The sequence below is a fragment of the Manis javanica genome, chromosome 9 (genome assembly GCF_040802235.1).
Source record: "Manis javanica isolate MJ-LG chromosome 9, MJ_LKY, whole genome shotgun sequence".
NCBI classification, from domain to species: Eukaryota; Metazoa; Chordata; class Mammalia; order Pholidota; family Manidae; genus Manis; species Manis javanica.
This window is the reverse complement of record NC_133164.1, coordinates 114,202,318-114,224,485: the sequence shown is the minus strand read 5'-3', so window position 1 is coordinate 114,224,485 and position 22,168 is coordinate 114,202,318. Positions and strand designations below refer to the sequence as shown.

Here is a 22,168-nt window from a genome sequence, read left to right as displayed (position 1 = left end):
TAAAATCTATTTAAATTCTGCTATTGTATTTTTAGTTCTCTAGGAGTCTCCCTATATTTCATTCAGTCATTCACACCTTGTCGCAGTTTATCTTCACGGACTTCTACTCCAGTTTCATACATGTTATGCCTTCTTAAATCTTAGTGATCATGCCAAAATGTTTTCTAAGTTCCATTCTGGTTCTTGCCACAAATAATTTTCTGAAGTTTCTTTTTTTTTTTGTCTATAGCATGATATATCCATTCCTTATTTGGCACCTTATTCTTTTTCCATAACCCTGTATTTTTAACCCCAGACATGGGATGATCTACTCAGAACCAATGTGCATCAACAAAGGAGGTGTGTGCTTCCATCTGCTCCACTGTTGTGCATTTGCTTGCTGCTTGACTCTTCTCACCCTCTGCAGCTGAAGCATCGTCTGATGCACATTATGGATAACATCATTTAGAAGGGAAACTTACCCTATGAGAATGTGAAAAATTTTTTTTAAATATTGAGTATGTAGAATACATTGGTAAAAGGCATGCATATGTGGGGATAAATTTTGTTATTTTTATTGCAGAAAAAAGGTGGTGAATTTTGGCAAACAAGAACATAGCATGAGGAATGCAGATGAAGAACATGTTTGAATTTGACATTCAATGGCAGAGCAAAGAAATTCACCGAGACCGCTGCCCAATCTCGCCCCACCCTGTTGCCCCAGCTATAGGATCTCCCCCTCAGGCTAATGATGCTGTGATTCTAAAAATGCCATCATGCAAAATGAGCATGCAATCAGAGATGAAGCCTCACATGTCTGGCTTACACTAGCTCAGGGACAAACTGGGCAGGAGTTTGAGGAGGAAATATAACATTAGGTAATATATGAAAGCATAATGACTTGGGTCAGACTAATACAGAAGGGACAGAGTTTGGGAACTGCAAAGTACTAGACAGTCTGCAGGTTCCTACACATTCAAGTTTCTTTTCCCAGAATGCTTATGGTCCACGTAAATGAATTAATTTCTTTGGAATCTACATTGCCTCCTTTGTTCTACCTGTCAACACTGCTGGATGGAGGGAACCTTGAACTAGAAATAGAACAGCTCACTCCTTTCGGTTGCATGCTCTGGCTGGTTTTCTAGCAATTACAGAAGTCTGCTGACGTGCATGTTCTCTCTGCCTCAGGCTGCCATGTTGAAGGATCAGTCTTGCTGGTGCAAGAATGAAGCCAAGAGCTCCTAATTTTGAGCATAATTACCAGTGTCTCATAGGCTTCCACCTAGTGTAACTCTGCTGGACTGTTAGATTCCTCTCCTCTCTGCCTGTCCTGACTCTCTGACACTCTAAAACAGAGAGGGTGGGTGAAATAAACAAACCCAAGAACACAGCCACCAGGACTCTCCCTGTCCTTGTCTCACCAGAAGTACTTCACTTATGAAAACTAAACAGTCTAGTGTAGAAAGTGCCAATGCCTGTCCTCCCCTTCCTCTGAGTCATACTCAGGGAGTTCATTCAGTCTCCAAATGGCTGCAGAAAGAAAACAAACTGATAAGGAAGAGGCTGGGAGACAGCAGCAAGTAGAGAGAAGGATGTCTAGAATTTAGATTGGCAGAGATCTTGTGTTTCTGAACTCAAGGGAAGGCAATCGTGGAAGGAAAACAAGGCAGGCTGACACCCTGGCGGCATGATACGGAACCTCTCCACTGTGCCTTTCCATCCGGCCCCATTAACTTGTAGTCAGCAGAAACTTCCAGATTCTGATGATCCGCTGGCCACCACTCTCAGGTTTTAGAACTGTTGGGAGTTTTCAGCTTTTCTGTATGCCTTGTTTTTTGGGAAAAATGGTTACTAGCACAAGATAACTGTTTCATGCATAACGGAGATGAATTGTTAGTTGTGTTGATTATGTATTTCTATATTTTTGGATGAAATTTTTTAAGTTGAATTACGTCACTAAAAAAAAAGTCAGTTGGCAACGCATTGTGTTTTAACTAATGACAAAGTGATTTATTCACTAAGAAAGACATTTTAATCAGTCAAAGATTAGAAAAGAATAAGTTCACTGATTTATGGAAAGATTTAAGAATCTCACTCTTTCTCATTATTATAAATAGATACATTTTGCCCCATAATTAAAATTCTGAAAAATTCCAGTACAAATGAGAAAATATGTTTGTCAAGGAAAAGAGTAAGAACAGAAGCGGTGCCGGACAATGCACCCCCTGCAGATAGGTCATGGTTACCCAGCTCAATGCCCCCCTGCAGATGGGTCATGGTTACCCAGCTCAATGCCCCCCTGTAGATGGGTCATGGTTACCCACCCAGCTCAATGCCCCCCTGCAGATGGGTCATGGTTACCCAGCTCAATGCCCCCCTGCAGATAGGTCATGGTTACCCAGCTCAGTGTCCAGCAGCTATGCCAGGTCAGCACAAATGAGTCCTCACAATAGCAACACCAAACAAGAACCACCCAAAAGCCTATATATTATCTGAGATAAATTTGACCTATGGGACATGCATTCTGGGTAAAGGACTGCAAAGAGCTGCCTCAAACTGCCTTGGATTTTGAATGAGAAAGTTTTTTATACCATGAACACGCCTGTATGAAGAGCATGGATCTTGTGTCCCACTGGTGTAGAGGGGACCTGGAGGCAGGGACCAGCCTGACAGCAGTGAAGTGAACCTATCTTCTTCTGAAAAAACTGTGACAGCCACACCTAACCAACACAGCAGCGCCTGGGAGGCAAACGGTACTAGGGCAGGGAAACTAAGCCACAGCCAAGACCAGAAATTCATGTCCATGGACCAGAGACTGACCAGTTCCTGAGTGGGGCCTGTCCGTAGTCGTTGCAGAGTGTTCAGCCAAGCCAGAGATCAAGAACTCAGGGAACTCGAATGTCCCAGGTCCTCAACTCTTGAATTCTAAGGTGTCGGGCTTTCAGTATAGAACTTATATGCAGCAAGGGTCTTCCTGCCAAAGATTTCCATGTGCATTGCACCTGGCCTCATGCACCTGGCCTGCTCTCGGGATGTGACCAGGGACAACGCCTCTGGGAAGACAACTAGGTCCATGTGGTCAGGGTACAGAAAAGGGGAATGGGAAGCCCAAAGGTCCCCAGGGAGCCTTCTCTCCCCCACCTCAACATGCTGAGTATTTCTTAGTAACCACAGATAAGACTTCTCTGAGGGAGGGGTGAAGAAACAGAGACCTTGCTTCATGGTGATAGCCAAGGATACTCGGTAAGGAAAACTGAGACCAACTCTCTTAAACCCACTTGCCACTCTTCTGGGTCAATATCAAATTCACAAAGCAAATACCATTCTCCTGCTCTGTGCAGAATGTGTGCTGGTTGGGGCAGTCTTGAGCTATCGCTTAAAGGCATCCCCAAGCCCTCCTTTCGCCCATGAGAAGAACCTCACACGACATCTTTCATGCAGGAGAAGAAGATGGAAGCGTAGGCAGCAGGGCATCTTGCCCAGAGGTGCGCCACCATTTTAACTGCTGCAGAGAGAGAGCTGAGTTTCCAAACACATTCCGTTTAAACATTTCCTCTTGCCACCCCTGTTAAGGTGTTTTCTGGGTTTGCCATCTCCTAGAAGCCGTCTAATGACTTGAACTTTCAGGATTCCTTCATCAGGAGATAAGGTAACTTAAAGTCAGTATTATTCTCAATTATGTTGACCTCCAAGTGCCAGAGGGTGAATTGCTATGCTGGAACGCTCAGGGTGGCGAGAGGTTAGGAGGGGGCAAGGGCCTTTCGGTACTAATGGATTTAGATGAAAACCAGCTACAGGGTAAGAGAAAGATCAGGACAGGCATGGGCTGGTGGCTGGGGGAGGGAGCGCGGGGCTGTGCGGGGACTCGGCCGGCTTGAGGTATTAGCAAAGGAGCAAATCCCCACGTTAAGCCAGGGGAACACTTGTCACCCTTTGTTCCCGCTCCTAAGTACTAGACAGCGTGCCCCTTTCAAGGACAGCAGACCCTGCCATAGAAGAGAATGGTTTGGGTTTTGTTGTGTCTGATGAAGAAGAGGAAAGGATGATTAGCATTGAACGTCACCCAGGACGGTACGGACTTTTCCACACCCACAACCCCACTGGCTGCGGCCGCCTCGGAACCGTTCTCATCCACTTCCACAAAGGTTTTATGGACAATTTTTGACAGGTACAACTTGGGAGTTGGAGAAATCCCCGTCAGATCAGCCTTCCTTTCCTCAAAGATATCTGTGATGCCCATGCCTCGTAGAATGGAATTGAGATCGTAGCTGTCTTCCAGGGTGAACTTAGGAAAGGAGACATCTACTCTTTCTTCTGACATATTTTCTGAGCTGCTCCAGGCCACTATTTTTTCATAGGTGATATTCTTTTCGAGCTGCGAGAGAGAGAAATAATGTTTAGGTTCATATTATTAGCCTGCAACGAATGCCCCAATTACTTCACAAAGCCCAAGTCTATGTCAACAGTCAGCCGAAATCTTCTGGGTCCTTTCCCTAATCCTCAAAATACTCTGTCATTTAAATCTCCTCTGAACAAGTCTCTTTCCTCTTTAGAAGTCACAGGACAATTTGGGTTCCAGTCCCAAACAGGCGGCTGACAGAGCAGTGTTAAAAGCCCAGCAAAGCTCAGTTGGTTAAGCCTTAACATTGTGCAATTAAACTCCTCTTCTATAAAACACATAATACCATTAAGCTCTTACAAGGATCAAACAACACAATGTAGGCAAAGTGCTTAATGTAGTGCGGGCACATAACACCTTTTGAACAATGGTTCTTCCGTAATTTCTCTACCAGCATTTCACTGTCACCTCCTCTCACCCACCTCTACCCCTTTACCTCCCAGGACAGTCTGTAGCTGAGCTTCCCCAGCCTTCATTCATTCCCATCTCACAAGCAATCTCTTCCGGCATCAGTGTCTCCCCTTCTGCCAAGGCACATGCTCCCCAAACAGGATTCAGCCAAAGGGCCTTTAACTGAGCAAAACGGTCTGAGTAGGAGGCCGGAAGTCAAGATATTCAGACAAAAGGAAAAGCTGTTTCACTGCAACAGTTCGCAAGTTCCCCAGCACCCAGACTCTTGGGCTGGAGAAATGATTGCAGAGAACTTTGAGATTAGAGAGGAAGGTCCTATCCTGCATTTGTGGCATTTGTTCTTTAGATCTAAAGCAATGGTGAGTAAATATCTCATCAAATCCAGATTCTTACATATTCTCTGATTCCTCTGATGGCTCACATACCATCCTTCCCCAGAATAGCAGACAGAGCCCCAGAGTCAAAGATCCGTTGTGACATATTTTGTAGAGACGTGGAAATGAGGGCTTACCTCTTCCAGGCCCTTCAGGTCATCTGCGGAGCACGCTGGCAGCAGGACGAACATGCTGAGGGCCCCCTTGGTGTACCTCATCTCAAGGATCTGCGCCTGCAGCTCCTCGATGAAGCCGATTCTAAACAGACCCTTTTGATTCATCATCTTCACAGTCTTCTTTTCATTCTGTGGTGGACAAGGTAGAAAGTCACAGTCCCCAACTTCCCTGAAAACAGGGGTCTGTTAAGATGACACGGTGAGCTACAACAGTGATCTTAGCTTCCCGTGGTTTTAATGACTTCTGCAGCTATTGGTTGACTATGTTGGGAGACGGCCTATCCAGACCTCTGCCCAAAGCCGAGTCAGCAGAAGCAAGCCCAGCCAGCTCTCCACCTTCCTGCCTGCAAGGGTCCCGGCACTGGCCTCACTCAGCCCCCTGCACGCATTTCCCCCTTCCTCCCACTCTTCAGCCTGGTGTCTTAGAACACAGGGTTCGGGGCACACATGCACCAACATGAATGCGAATGCATGCATTTGGCTAAGTAGCTTAACCTTTGCAACTTTCTCCCCCCTTAACTCCTAAATGGGAATGACAAACCCATTTTTGTAGTGTTATTTTGAGGGACAAATGAAATGATGAATGGCAAATGCTCTGCATAATGCCTGGCACAAAAATGTTCCATGAACTTCAGGTACCAATTTTTGTTAATAACAAAATGTTCTTATTATAAATGTAAGCTGTAACCCGGAGACCTAAGTTTTAGATTCGAGTAAGCACGCTGCAGCACATACTCAGTGGAAATTGTGAACGTAAAATCTAGAAAAACATGTGCTCTAATATAGTACCTCATTTACAGAGAAAAGTGCATCAACTGTGTTTTCAGAGTCAAAATATTTTTCCCATTTGGCCTTGAAGTAAACAGCATTCACCAGCACCAGCACGGTGGCATTGTTAATTGTGTCCTTGCTGAAGAGCTCCTTGATTTTACCTTTAAGAAAAGGTCCAGAGAATATACTGAATACAAATTGCATCAAAAGTATTCATGTAGACAGAATTTTTTAATGCAACTAAACATCCCGAAAGCTAGTGCATGTCTTATTCAAGAACTAACCCAAGAAAATTAAGCCACTCATAGTCCTGGGGTGGAAGTGATGGTGGGGGATGAATCTAGTGGGGATATGGTTCAGGGGGACAAGATGCCTGCAAGTAAACAGGAAAGAAAAACATTGAAGCCTCTCCATTACTGGCTGCACTGAGTTTAGAAACCAATTCAGGATGCAGAGGCTAATCCTTAAACAGCAGTGACTCAACAAATAACACTTCAAACCAGAGGACACAAACCTTGTTCAAGGATGGTTTACCCATCTTAGAACCCCTTATCTAAAAAAAATCTAGATCATGGCTAGGGCATATTCCTATACAGGAAAATCTTTAATTTGTTAGAAAAGTTGTGTTAAAATGTTTGGCATGTTATATGGAACCGTAAGTGGGATATTAAAAAGACAATTTATTTGATTTTTATAGACTCTGCTTTACATTTTGAAGAATTAAGATGTTCAAGTCTAAATGTTTTGTGAGCCTCTGGTCCCTCACAGACTAGCAATCTGAAAAACTGGGCTGACTTGTTTTCTTCTGAATGGAAAGGAACACCATCCATAATGTGGTTGGTCTTTCTTACCTTGGGATTGAGATTCAACCCAGAAATTAATCTCTTGTCTGGACTTTTCAGTGTCTTTCCGGAAGTCAATACTTTCGATCGTTGTGTGATAAAATTGAACCACACCATCTAAGTATTCCTGTTAAATTGAAATACATTGAAATAGTGCAATGAAATCATATAATTATGCAATTGTTAGGAGTGAGGCAGTCATGAAGAGTCCCATGGGAAAGATGTGGCTGGTCATGTGAACTGGTTGCATGTGGTCTCTATCAGTCCCCAGTCTTAATTAGCCAGAGGCATTTTTTAGGGTTGTGGTGACAATTTGGGATATAGAATGTTATATCCTAGCAGATCATTTTATTTGCATGTTCCATTTGTGGACACATCACAAGGTAAATATAAAGTAACCTGAGAGACTTAGCTGTAAAATGCTTTTATTTTTAAGAATTAAAACCCTGCTTAACAGTTTCTGTTTGGGCTGACAAAAAATTTTGAAAATAGGGTGATAGATAGCTATACAACATTGTGAATGCAATTGAAGCCATTCAGTTGTATACTTTAAAATGGTTAAAATGGCTATGTTATTGTTAGCTAGATATCTTAACCCGAGTTTTTTAAAAACTAAAAGGGTCATATACCAAAACCACTGATTTGTACATGGTTAACAGCGGAATTGTATGAGATATGAATTTATATGTCAGTAAAGCTAATTTTTAAACAATATGTAGAATCTCATTTCCATTGCAAGAGAACATACTCTGGTCAAAATAGACTTCCCCATCTTTTAGGCCAACCGTAACCCTTGTATCACGCATTGGCCATTGGTCACACCCCTCAGGTTTATTGCTAAGCCTGTGGCTCTCCCTAGTGGTGAGAGATGAAACTGAAGCCCAGATTCAGACGCATCTTGCCCAGGTACAAAGCTGCGGAGCCACCAGACAAGACTTGTGCCTTTCGGCTCAATGCAGTCTCTTGCCACATCACTGTACAATGTCGTTACAGGGTGGTCTGGTTATGGCACAAAAGGGAATTGCAGAGAAATGCAAGAGGGGGCAGTTACTCGAGTCTGGTAACAACAGGCCTCATAAACTGGTCAAGCTGAAAAGTGGGAGAAGAGCAACAGAAGGTGTGGGAGAGAGAGGTGAGTCCTGGGCATCCCACAAGTCCACAGAGTACCCAGCTCTCATCGATTTTTAAGTCGTGTGCTAAGTGGTAGCTTTAATCACCAGTCATGCCTCACTCACCGGGCAGATCGGGAACTCCCGCTCTCCATAAAGCCTATTGGCAATACTCAGGGTGCAATCAACTCTGATCCTGCCTAACTTGGAGAGAAGCCGCCCGAAGCAGCAGCTGAGCAGTCCACTGTCATCGTTTGACCACTCATCCTACAAGAAACAAAATAAACTGTGATGTCAGCAGAGTTCAATGCCAGGGAAGCAAGCTGTCAGTTTGCTGTTACCCTGTCGGGGAGCAAGCGGAGGAGAAGAGGAATGCAGGGTTGGAAAGGGTCCCGCGGGAGATCATGGCTCCCACATTGGTATCAAGATCATCCAGGAGCAATACACCTGGAGATCAGCAATGTGCACTTCATTTTAGATCAGTGCACCTTGTTTTTCTTTGTATTCAAAAAGTTATAAGAAAAAGATAATCGTTTCTCCACCCTCCTCTTAAACTTTCTAAGGTAGAGGATTTATAACCTGGAGGACACCTTTCCTACTCCAGGTAGGACACAACTACACAAGGTTTGTGTGACAGTACAGATTCCAGCATGACCTAGAACAGGCGAAAGTGGAGGGAGAGACTGAGACTCCCACGACTGATTCCTGCCCCTTATTGCCCTTCCCTCTCAACCATGCTCCATCCTGAGGACCTGTGGCCTGTGAGAGTAAGGGAGGAATGGGACGATGACCTACATTTCTTTATTATAAGCAGAAGATTAACTAGATTTCTCTCTGTAGGAAACTGACTTACAGCCACGAACACAAATGACACATAAAAGGAATTGTAGGTCACATGGGGTTATTGCTGGTGCAACTCCATGGGGGGGAATCCCAGACCCAAATACCTCTGAAACTGAAATCAGTCAAAGGGAGAAATAAAGTTTAAGAAACCCGTTTATTTCTTACAAGTAGTCAGCGCATCTCTCTCTTGTCCAGGCTGCAGCAGAAGAGAGCGCTCCACCCAACCTCTCCTGTCCCTATAAGCCCAGCAAGAGCCCTGCAAGCCCTTGTAATTACCTATTGATATGTAGATGAACCACTTCTCTCCACCCCTTGAAATACCTATTGATATAGAGATGCACTAAAGCAGGCAAAAGATTCTGGAAATATTACAATTTAGTCCACAGCTGGTTTCACTGCTATTGATGACAAACAGGATCTGAGGTTTGGGGATTAGGTTCCAACCATCACCAGACACAGCACAGCCAAAATGAGTAGTTTGTAAGTAAGAGGAGCAGGGCAGGAGGCTCACCTGCAGAATCAGAGGCCCTGTGACTTCCTGCTGTCCTTCCTGAGAGCTGTCAGCCCGCACTTCTTGTGTTTTGCTTTTCAGGCAGGAATCATGTCCTTTGCTTTCGTTCTGGGACAATTCACTGAAGTGTAGTACCTGCAGGATGGTGATTATGGGGTCTTTTAGACGGTATGAACACGAAGACTGGACAGCTTCAGAAACATTTTTATGATGTGTCAATGATAATGATCATATAGTCAAACAAAACAATCAGGAATAGTTTAAACTAAAATGGTCATTTCCTTTGACTTGGGTTGTGATGAGGAATGGAGGGGATGTAAACTGAATGCTGACCCCTGGGACTGCATTTAGAATGAATGTAACCAAACTGAAAGAAAATTAAAGTAGCATGAGACACATGTGGCTATCAAGCCAGTCTGAACTGAATGTTAGTTGTCAAATATACACCGGATTTTGAAGACTTAGTATGGAAAAAGATAATGTAAAATATCTCATTTAAATGTTTTAATTGATTACATGTTGATAAGATATTTTGGATGTATTGTGTTAAATAAAATATATTATTAAAATTTGTCTAATCTATTTCTTTTTTTACTTTCTTAGTATCACTACTGGAATTCTTTTAATTACATGTGTGCCTCAAATTCTATGTGTGTTAGACCAGGGCTGATCCAGAGCTTCAAATCAATCAAGTGAGTGAGGTCAGCAAGACAGGTTATCCGGGGTGTTCTCGCAGAAAGGTAGTGGTAAGAGCACATCTCACCCTGCTCAGGGTAGGACTGCTGGGCAGGTAACACCCAAGCTCCCCAAGGACGAACATCTGAAACCTGCCCTGGCAGCCGCCAACTACACTCCAGAGCTAAGTTTCACTAGTGGGAAAATATCCCAAATCAAAGTAAATGAATAAAGCTGACACATCCTGCCTTAATCCAAAAACCTGACTCCTCCCTCTTTGGGGCAACGGCCCAGTTCATGCATAACCCCTGTGTTCTGCACTAGATCCAGGGAAATATAAGACCAAACCCTGGAGCCTATAGGTTTTTAGGGGGTTGTTCTTGTCACTTTCATTCATTCATTCTACAGATTTGTATTGGGTGCCTACTATAAGCCAAGCACTGTTCTAGGACAAAGATTCCTGCCCCCTAGGAGATGATATTCTAGTGGGGGAGGCATACAAAAAGCAATACACAGAATAATAAATTGCTGTATATTAGAAGATGGAAAATGCCATGGGGGGAGCGCAGTGGAGCAGCTAGCATAAGGGGGATCTTATGGGGTCAGGGGCCAGGATGCACCATTAGATTAAGAGGTTGAGTGGGGCCTCTTTGAGAAGGTGAACTCCACCCAAAGTGTGGAAGGAGAAATGAGTTATAGATCAGCAATCTGGGCGCAAGCCATCAGGCAAAGAGAATGGAGCAAAGGCCCAAAGGTGGGAGTGGCTGTGGCTTCCCCGAGGAAGCCAAGCCTCAGCATGGCTCAAGGAGTGGGAACCGGGGAGGGTGAGAAGCAGTGTCTGGGTTATCTAGGATTTAGATCCCCAGGCCCTTGTGGGCCATGGTAAGGGCTCAGGCAAATGGGGAGTCTCGGTTTTGAGCAGATGAGTGACAGGATCTGACTTACGTTTTCAAAGGGTCTTTCTGGAAGAGGGGGTTGAGAGCACAGTCAGAGGAAGCAGGGAAGCCCATAGGGAGTCATGCCTGAGTTAGAAGAGGTGGTGGTGGGCCAGACCTCAGGAAGACGGGTTCTGGATATAATTCAAAAGCCAAGAGGCTTTTGTGACAAATTTGATGTAAGGTGAGAGAAAAGGGGAGTCGAGGAGGTCACCAGACCTTCAGCCACCGGATACTTAACTGGTGCTTCCGAAACATTCATTTGATGGATTGAGTGACTGACTGACCAATGTGTGGAACACACACTGAAAACCACTAGCAACAGTGGTATCTGTAATTACAGAGAAAAAGAGCAGCAGACTTGCTGACAGATGGACCGGGACAGAGGAGATGAACACGAGAAGCTGCCAGGCGGGTGAGGTTGGAGGGAGGCACCGTGGAGGAGGCGGAGTTTTATCCGAGCCTTGAAAGAATGGTTGGACTGAAAAGAAAGCAGGCAAGCCCAGGGCTGCCCAGGCAGGACCAGGGGCTGGCGCTGGGTCCCCACCTGGTCGATCTGACGGGCGCTGTCGCTTCGGGCCCCCAGGCGGACCATGCCGAGGGCAGCCGAGAGGCTCAGAGGACAGAAGAAGATGTTTCTGTGACAGTCACCTTTGCTTATCTCTTGGAAAAAATCGAAACAAAATTTGGAGTTTGCTGCAATGAGAGACTCCATTGTGAAACTGATGACACCTGAAACTAAAAAAAAGAAAAAAAAAACGAAAGAGAAAGAAAATGATGGTCAGAGGAAAATAGGGAAACAAGGAAACAAAACGTTCTCAATTTAAATACCTGAAATACAGTCATACAGAATTATTCAATATGTTATTTAAAAAAGGTCACCATCATCTGGTTTACAGATACTGACGTTGTTCTTGATGTCTATACATAGAGGTCTGTTTTCGTTGAGCGGTGTGAGCCGGCTTTCTGGGGCTGCCAGAACAAGTGACCACAGACGGAGTGCCTTAAACTCACAGTTCTGGGGGACAGAAGTCCAAAATCAAGGTGTTGGCAGAAGTGGTTCATTCTGGAGGCTCCAGGGAAAGTCCTATCTGCGCCTCTCAACCACCTCCTGGGGTGTTTGGGGCTTGGAGAGGTTTCCCTCATCTCTGCCTTCACCCTCACGTGGTGGTCTTCGCTAGGTCTCCTGAGTGCGTGTGGGTCCACATTTCCCCTTTCTTTCACTCTAAACCAGTATGACCTGCCCCCATCGTAAGGTGATAACATCTGCAAAGACTTTATTTCCAAATGACGTCCATTTGCAGGTCTCAGGGCTTAGGACTTAAACATATCTTTTGGGGGCGCAATTCTACCCACTTTGTGGTAGAATTTCCTTTCTTCAGGTAAAAGAAAGTCATGGGCTACCAAGTCCCCAAGTTAGCAACCAAAAAAAGCATGCCACCTCCTTCTCCACAGGCTCCATTGGGTTCTGCTTAAGTCTGTTGCCTGCGCTCCCCCCTCCTCTCAGTGACCTATGGCTGGGGGTATGCCCAGCACATTGTCATGGGCCACGTCTTTGTTACCTTCTCGCCTCCTTTGACTCCTTCCATATGCAAACTGCAGGAGTTGAGGACTTTAATCAGGCATTGATATTGTTCAAGAGATAATAGATCTTGAAAGATATTGAGGGTTTAGAAGTCATTAGGCTTGACACCTCTTAACACTGTAGAACCACAGGTACTATAGAGGCAAAGTAGGAAGGTGACTCCTTGACAGATTCCTTGTCCCCCACTGATGACCCACTCCAGAAGTATCAAGAGAATCTCAGGGAGATCCCACCTTGGACCTATCCCTCGCAAAGGAAATGTCTTTTCCTTTGTCTTTTTGCCTATGGATAGCGTGCACTTCCAAGATGGAAATGCGAGCCCCCTTCTTTGCATTTTCATCATCAGACACGTGGCGCATAGTAAACTTGGTGAAATAGTCATTGTTTTGAATTAAACAGTGTACATTGGTTTTAGCATCTTCCCAGTTCAATACAGGTTTTTCAGCCTATAAGACCTAATTCAAAAAGATAACATTAGGTAACTTTTTAAAAATATGCCAGACGTATGTTTTACATATATTAGTTTTACTCCTACAATTCTGCAAGGCACATATTATTGTTCCCTTTTTTCCAGATAAGAAAACTGATAAATAAATTTGCACACGTACTTGGCCCAAAATAACTGCTCTTTCTACTCTACTATTTCTAGGTCGCGACTCTAGGTGGGATAGGCTGAGCAAACGCATGCCCACTAAAAATTGGTACTTTGTCCCCTTTTTCACTTTACGGTCTGTTTTTATCCTCACATTTTTTTCCTGCCAAATTTGTCTGTGACTTATATTTCTCATTTTGTGCTAGTAAAGCTGGTTTCAGACAAGTGTGTTCCAAGAACAGTGTGTCCTCAGTGTGCCTGGAAATTCAACAATGCCTCACCTCTCAGAAAGCTACAGTTGCAGGTGTTGGAAAAATCTTCACCTCCAGCACATTCTTTCTACAACAGCAACTGGCCTTACCCAGTAGGTTACAAGTCTACTAAGGAAACAGAGAAATCCTATAAATTAAAGATGGTCTGAGTTGAGGTGATTTCATAGGTTTTTGTTAAATCATAAAACCTTTGGAAAAAGGTAGTCTAATACTTTGCTTATCTCTTGGAAAAAATCCAAGGTTGGTATAACCAAGGTTGACATTTGGTCAAAATCTTTGGCATCAAAAGAGGAGAAGGCAGGGACATTCTGGCTCTTTGAGAGCTCAACTTCACCCTTGCCCCCTTGTGGGGATGTGGCCCTGGCCTCTGAGGGGAAGGGCGCTCCTTGCTGGCATGAGCACACATAGAGCTGAACAACTGGAGTCTTACCTGCTTGGGAAAGGACGGGGTTGCTCGTGCAGGCCAACTCCCTTCTTGAGACTGAAAAACCAGTGAGGCCAGAAGAGGCTAAGGGACCGGCGCACAATCACGCAGTTGGTCAAGAGGCGAGCAAGGCTAAGGCTTCTCCGGGCCCAGGCCTGCTCTCGCCTGGAATATACTGTTTTTTCCACACCTTTCAGATGCTGCCACTATCCTCACTCACGCTGGGAGCTGCACCACCAAGTCTTTCTGCCCATTTGTGCATGAACAGCATGGAATCTACACTCAACTCTGGCTTTAAAAAAAAATCCTAAAATTAACATTTAATAATTTGATTAAAATGTCACCCAGTAACCATCTTTCTCAGGGACTTTTTTTTTTTGAGATTTTTAAATTAGAAGCTGGCTGAATTTTAAATTAGAAAACTGAGAGGGGGTAGTTTTTTTATTAGAAACAGTAACCTAGTTATTCAAAAAATATTTATGAAGCCCTCCCACGGGGTTCATCACTGCACATAAAAGGGGGGAACTGAACAAGACACAATGTCTGCCACCAAGAAGCCCACTATCTAACAGAGCAGACACTCCAATATGAGCAGCTACAGTGGTAGCCTAACAGCATAGAGGAATAAAGTAGTAATTTACAAAATGAAATGGAAAAGGCCAAAGAGTATTATTATATAGGAAGATTATTTAAATGGCACTCACCAAGATTTAGTTATTCTAATAATAAAGACCCAAAAGGAATTTAAAAATATAATACTTACAACATTTTTAAGGCATCTTAACACTTTTTATTCACCAAATACAAGTTTTGATGGTCAGTAAAAGTCATGCTGTATTGTTACAACAGAAGACACCATAAAATAAAAAGATATTTAAGGTCAGTTTTCTTGTCCTTATCAAAAATCCCTTTACATTGTTACTAATTTGAAAGCAGTAATAGTTAAACTAGTGTCCAAATCCATTAGGTTTAAAAATAGGACCAATGTAATAATGATTTGAAAGTACAGTTGTAATCATCATAAAAGTAAGGTATAATTAAGAAATAGTTTTCAGCAGTATATTGCAAAATAACTTTCAGATTTTAAGAACTCTGTGTAGAAATACATTCATAGCAACACTTTCATAATAGACAGAATTCAGAAACAACACAAATGTCTATCATCAGTAGAATAAATAAATAACTCGCAGTTTAGTCATGCAATGGGATATATACACTAATGAGACTGAACGAATTACAGTCAACACATAATAACAGGACCTCACAACTGTAATGTTGAGTGAAATAAAGGAAAACTTTCCTACCGTATGATTCCATTCTATGAAAGTTCCAAAACTAGCAAAACTAATTTGCAGTCCTAGAAGTCAAGAAAGTGGCTAGCCTTGAAAATGGACAGGGGTAAACATGATTAGCAACAGATAGGACAGTAGCAGGCTAGTGAACTAACTCTCCAATAAGCAAAAAGTGCATGGTTTGAAGTGTTTGCCAATGTCTATGATGTAAATACCCCCACTGTGGTCCATTTCAAACTACCAAGTCATCACTGCAGAGTTGGGGGAAGATGAGCCAGTTCTGCTTTCATGAGCTGATAGAAGCCTGCTCTAGTACACCACTGGCTCAGGCCCGAGGGCGGCTTCTCGGAAGCTGGTAATGTTTAATTTCTTGATCTGGGTGTTGTTACACATTAAACATATTTATTTTTTATCCATTTTTATTTATATAATGTTACACATATGTAGCATATGTAGTTTATATATACATACATATGCATATGTTAATGTTATATATAACTATTTGGCTATATATAAATACTACAAAAACTATATATAACTATATTTATATATATAATTATATATCATTTAATTGTAAAGTATATTACAGATGCATTACTAAATATGGCAGCTAATTTTAAGGTATTGCAAGTTCATTTGTGTTTAACACAAGAACTAAGACCACATTGAAAGTTGAAGGACATTTTATTTCTCACAATGAAGTTGAGCTCCACATACAATTACGACATGTTCCCCAAATATTAAGAGGAGGTACTTTAAAATACTCTGGAAAACATTCCTCCCACGATGAAGTTACTGTCTGGCTAAGTCTGGAAGGCTGACTGCTGATGCAGGCTACCTCTTACTAAGCTACAGCTTGAAAAACTTGCACATGATTTACTTCAGTCATCACTATCGTCAAACACAATCACACTAAACTTTTAAAATAGGAAGGTCTCTGAAAAATCTATTCATCTCCAGCAATTAGAGCTATCCCCACCCACAGGGACTTTATAATAATAGTTAAACCATTTCATGTGAGCTTGCGATGTGCCTGCCATTTCACTAGTGTTGTCTCTACTTCTCAAACAATCCTGTAAATTAGAAATCATCTTCATTTTACAGCCAACCATGAAGTGACACAGCTGGCATACAAATCGGTCAGTTCAGTCCAACTTCAAAGCCACCCTCTCTCCTCCTACACCATGCTGCCATCTGGAAAAGATAAGACTTGTGCTCTAAAAGGCCATGCCCCGAGGAAGCCACTGCACCACGCTACAGCAGGAAGATGCCTCCAGCACGGGCAGGTTCTGTCGGTGTCACTGACCAATGGCCATAGGCCGCAGAAAGGACCTCCAAGCTTGCAGTACCCAGCAGGCCCACTCTGAACTCTCTGCTATCTGGCATCTCAGGCGGCAGTTTGTCCTTCCAGGCCTCCTATGACCTACACGGGGTTGCCTGTCTAGACTCTTTAGAACAGTTACTCTAAAGTCTTTCTCAAATTGCACTGTAATCTTTGCAAATGTATTATAAACATAGATTGGAAGATTGGAATATAAGATTGCAAAGACCCTTATCCTAAATTAGCATTGACTTACATAACTTCGTAGTTACTGTCCTGCTTTCACCTCCTCCTATAGCTATTAAAGGGAGGAGCTGACTCGCAAATGTTATTTAGCAAAAAAAAAAAAAAAATTCACTTTGATATCAATATTTTTGTCTATACTACATCCTAAGTAACTGATTTATTATTTAACCTCTAATGGAGTAAAAGGAGGACTTTCATTCTCAAATTCAGATTTATTGTACTGACGACAGAATATCAGAAATGCTACTTTGCTCTCACAGTGTTGACAGATGAATCACCTTTATTTTTTTATGGGTTTTTAAAACCTGAAATCCTACATATACATATATATGCACGCACAAACATATATGTTCATAAACATACATGAAACACACAGCATTCATAATTCCCTATCACTGTATCACTGTAAGGTAATTGTTTTTTATATCTGTGTCTTTGCTTCCAAAGCATAATTCTCTTGAGGATAGGTTCCATGTTTTTATTCATCTCTGTACCCCCTCAGTAAAGAATACACATGGTACACAAGAGCACTTAATAGGTATTTGTGTATTTATTTGCTATCACCTGCCCCTTTTTCATTGTAAATAATTTTAATGATTCCAATATTAGATAATTCAGTATTTTATATTAACTGTATACATTCTGCAGGCAGCTGTAATCAATAGAAATGTTACATGGTAGAATCAACTTTTGATTGATTTCTACTACATTAGAAATAATTCACTTATTAAAATTGGTTTCCTTTATAGTAAATATGTAAAAGTTTAGACTAGATAGACGTTTTTTTAAACAACCCAAATATCCTGGGTGAAATTGTTCTGTCCTATATAATAGGAAGAAAAAATTTACCACCCAAAAATATTTCATGTCTTATGATTTTCCATAATTTCTGTAAAGCTGTTAATAACCAAAAAATGAAATTCTAACTTTATGTGGGTAGATGGAATAAATATTCAAACCTAGTTCTAACTAAATGATAAACAACCTCCAAAAACAAATACATATGAAAGATGGGATCATGAGCATTTCCAACTTAGGTTGCAAAAGGGAAATATAAAGTCATTTAAAATGTAGGAATTCTAAGTATTGTACCATTTTATTTTTCAGAAATAACTAATAAGAAGGTTAAATAAAAACAAAGAAAAGACTTTTAAAATTATTTCAATACCCACATTAAAAAAAAAATCAATCAGAGACATAAGACATCTAAGTCGGGGGCTTAGGGAGGTGAGAGATATTGCTAATATCTCCTAGCGGGTTTGCTACATTCACAAACAATTTAAAACATCCTAAAACACCTTGCTCTCCTTTGGGTTTTTATTATTTAAAGTAACTTTTCAACACAGCATTTATTTTTTTTAAATAATAGCAGGCAATGCGAGCGTTTACCTTCTTGCCTTCAGAGTTGCTGCTACCAGCTGACCAGGTAAGTTTCAATCCACACCCCATCAGAAATGGAAATATAAGAACTTTGCCCCTCCCAGGATGGCACTTTTCCAAGTGCCATTTTAGCATCTAGAGTAAAATTGTCATTGATTGATTAAAAAGAAAAGAAAAGGAATGTGTGGCGTATGTATTTTGAAACGAATTCACATGCTGTGTGCTTTCAGCTAAATTAAATATTTAACCTAAAATGTTTATATTTTCCTTGCTCTTTCCAACTGGATCTCTTTTTGGAGGCCTCATAATATTTGACCCACACCTTTGAACTCAAATCCCTCTACTTAGTAAATAAAGCAGAGAATTATTTTACTTCATATACTCATTGTGTTAAACATTCTCTCGTACTTGAATTCTATATTATTCTAAACTTTTCTTGGATTTATTGCATAGGACTTGCAAATGTGCTTTAAGCTGTTTTCACACTGTGGGTTTTTTTTTCCAGCAGTGGAGTTGGGGTGGGGGTGGGGATTGTCATTTAATTTGTAGACTAGATTAGCTGAATGCCAGTCAGAGGATAGAAATTACTAAATCCTACAAAGAGATGGGGGAGGGGAGTATGGAGTACTTTCTAGAAGAGAACCGATTTGCTAGGAACCAGAGGACTGATCAACTATGTATCACTATCTCCAGAAAATATCCAGTTTCTCTTCCTTCACTAAGTAACCTGCTCATGTATTTATCCTATTTATTTCCTCAAGGGATTTTTACTTTCTTCCTTTCCCTTCCTGCCTGCCTGCCTGTCTGCCTGCATTTCTTTCTTTTTACTCCTATCTCCTTCTGATAAACCTTTCATGGGACAAACATATTCCCTAACTGAAAAATCAAGAGCTTTAAAACTGAGGCAAACAACTTCTGATGTGTCTTTTGGTTCTCACATTCTATGATTCCACTTTTTCACTTGAAAATGTTTGTGTTTTCCCTCTAAATGGGTCCACAAGTTTCTAAAAAACCACAATTCTTCAGTTATGGTTTACAAACGATTGGAAGATCTTAACATGTGAGTCAATTAATACTTCATGACAGTTGATTGGTAACTACTTCATGGGGTTGCTGTCTAGCATCTCCTTTCAAAAAGGGCACTATTTACCCTTCGAACTGGATGGCTTTTTGCCCTCCCGGGATTTCTGGTTGTCACATTTGGTATTGTTGGCTGGGGCTACTCACATGGTGTTGGGTTTCTGGGTGGCTGAGCAGAATCAAAGCTTGTGTGAAAATATTTAATCTAGGATTGCATCTCTTTGTCTTCTCAAACAACCCAACAAAGATCTGACTACAGATGATGATGCCCTACAAACCTAAAAATTTTGTTGTGATGTGATTTGTTCAATGAGCAATGATGAAACTCACCACCAAATGTAGCAGAATACTAACATAACATGATAAACCACTAGAGGCGCAGGAGAATCTGTTGAGCACTTGCTATGTGCCAAGCAGCATCTGGGGCTTTGCACACATAATCTCATCTGGGTGACTGAAGAAAGTCAGTTTCTCTAAGATCAGTGACTTAAAGGTGTTGGAGAATTACCCTGGAGGGTAAAGGAATTTTGGAGGTCAGCTGCCTGACAGTGCTATCAGAGGCAAGCTGAAATGTTTTCTGTGTCAACAGCTGTGGAAATAGGATTTCATAAAGTGTGGATGGAGTTAGATGTCTCCTATGTGACCACCCATCACGAGTTATGGAGCAATCATTTAACCCCTTAGTAACTAGTCTTTCTCTGGCTGGAACTAGAAATTCAGGGATGCCAAAATGATTTGCTAGTCAGTGTTTACTAGCTTATGATGCAAAGCAATATGATTAAAATGCTTCTGTGGTAAAAAGGCTCTTCTTCATCTAATTTTACATCATAACACTGAGGAAGCTAAGTACATTTATGGGGAAGGTATCAGCACACAGGCCTCCAGTCTAATGAAAAATGTATCTTTTATCTAAAGTAGATGGTTGACCTGACATTCATGTATTTTATCCTCCAAACTTGAAAGCCTGAGTAACAGCAATATAAAACCCAAAAAAGGAAAAAATTCCATTTAAACAACAGAAATAACAATAATAAAGATTAAAATGCAATAATTTGTTTTAAAACTTGCCATCACCCTTAAATAACAATTACCCATTCCCTAACAGTCCTGAAGCCTCTGGGCTTAGAAACAAGATGAACTGCCTGCCCCAGTGTGACCGGCCATGGGGACCAAAGACGACGGGAGCCCTGACGTGGCAAAGAAGACACCACAGGCAGAGCAGAGACCCTGGTCTCCCTCTTGCCAGCCTGAGACCTGGTGCAAATACCCCTTGAACTTCCAGTTTCTCACCTACGAGAATATAGGAATAATGATACCATTTCCTTGCTCTCACGTGTTATACAAATGTCATATCATTATTATTCTATAGAACTAGTACTGTATAACCTTTTTTTCTTCATTTCTCAACTGCATCTACATGTTATATAGCTACTTTTTATATAATTGTAAGTCAGTGCTTCATCCTTCAAATCGGGACTCATGAACCATAGCCCCACAGGTCAGATCCAGCCTGCTGCCTGTTTTTGTAAAGTTTTATTGACACACGGACAGGCCTGTTCGTGTACCACTATGAATGACTGCTTTCCAGCCGCAGTGGCAAAGTTGAGTAGCTATGAAGAGACGGTACAATCTGCAAAGCCAAAAACACTCTCAGGTCCTTTACTGAGAAGTCTGCTGATTTTTGCTTTAAATGATGGAACATGATATTTTGTTAAAGCCTATGAAATGTTTATATCCATATATAATGTCTCCTTACATAGAACCAATATTATAATAGGCTGATAAGAAATACAGTTTCTTAACCTTAAAATATGCATTTTGGTATGATCTTAACCCCAGGCAAAACTCTAGGCCCTAGAGTGTTGCAGTGAAATAATGGCCCAGACATTCATGTGGTGAATGTGTACTGAGCGCTACTATGCATCAGGCACAGGGTGCACACTGAACAAGAGTGACTGCTCCTGCACACGTAACACCTCATGAAGTAGAAGCTTCCAACTCTGACTCTATCACTTGCATCAAGATATAATAAACATTTATGGAGGACCTATTACATGCCAGACTCTCCCACACCCATTACCTCCTCCAGCCCTTCCAGTAAGTCAGGGAGGGAGACATTATTAGCCCAGGAGGAGAAGGGAGAAAAATAGGACTCAGACAGCTGAAGTTGCTCCCAGTCGTGATGTTAGAAAGTAGCAAGATTTTAGCTCTTCCCTGCTGTCTGATCCCAAGAATAAAATCCACAACATTACAGCTTCAACACCAAGACAACCAGCCCCAAAGGCGCCCCTACCAACAACAGCCTGGCTACCTCCCGGCACATACCTGGAGTCAGTGAGGACAGTCGCCAGCTAAGATCTGGTCTCTGTGAAGTCAGTTCATCATAACGCCAGGAAGGGAACAGTCACGGTAAGGACAGGTGTTGAGCAAGTAATTCTGTGTCTGTTAAATAATGACCATGAATCAGAATAATTAACTTACATAAGACAGAGAAGGGAAAAGATATACATTTATGGCCATTAAATCAATGAATTTTAAATTAAAGTAATTATCCCTCAGTCTGTGTTATGGCTCCTTTAGAACAGGGTATCCCCCTAACACAGCCTCTGTTTACAAGCTAACCCACAGCCTGCCACTTTCCAGATCCACAGGTTACAGATGAAGCCTTTATCAAAGGCTCCAAAAAGGCCAGGATTCCTGTCTCTGTTCCTTATTCTCCCCAAACAACTTACCAAGCCCTTTAAGCACTGTGAAGCCCCATGAGTTCATAGTTTGTAAATGGAATACACAAAACCCAGGAGGAATGGATTTCACAGTGTGTCCAAATCCACCCCCGGCAAACGGATTGAGTGGTGACAGAAGTCTGTGGTCTGAGCTAAGGGTGAAGCAAAGCAAAGTGTAGCTGAGAAAAAGTGAGGTATTACAAACGATTTTCTCTGTGTCTATTACCT

General features: G+C 41.9%; 1 protein-coding gene across 4 annotated transcripts; it reads right to left on the bottom strand.

The window, feature by feature from the left end:
* Window positions 1-1,962: 1,962 nt before the first annotated feature.
* Window positions 1,963-21,659, bottom strand: SERPINB12 (serpin family B member 12). Of its 4 annotated transcripts, XR_012121268.1 has the most exons (9): window positions 21,543-21,659; window positions 11,573-11,763; window positions 9,416-9,550; window positions 8,188-8,328; window positions 6,962-7,079; window positions 6,129-6,271; window positions 5,301-5,468; window positions 2,304-4,354; window positions 1,963-2,266 (listed from the first exon to the last, which is right to left on the bottom strand). XR_012121268.1 is itself a non-coding variant. In XM_017642570.3 (8 exons), exons 2-8 carry the CDS (start codon window positions 11,738-11,740, stop codon window positions 3,950-3,952), a joined length of 1,278 nt encoding a protein of 425 aa, XP_017498059.3. In that variant the 5' UTR covers window positions 11,741-11,763; window positions 21,543-21,659; the 3' UTR covers window positions 1,963-3,949. The 4 variants fall into 4 exon arrangements, 3 of the variants coding, with proteins under 3 accessions (XP_017498059.3, XP_036871432.2, XP_017498060.3); XM_017642570.3 differs by having other exon boundaries at window positions 1,963-4,354; XM_037015537.2 differs by lacking the exon at window positions 21,543-21,659 and adding an exon at window positions 18,147-18,498 and having other exon boundaries at window positions 1,963-4,354.
* Window positions 21,660-22,168: the final 509 nt, after the last annotated feature.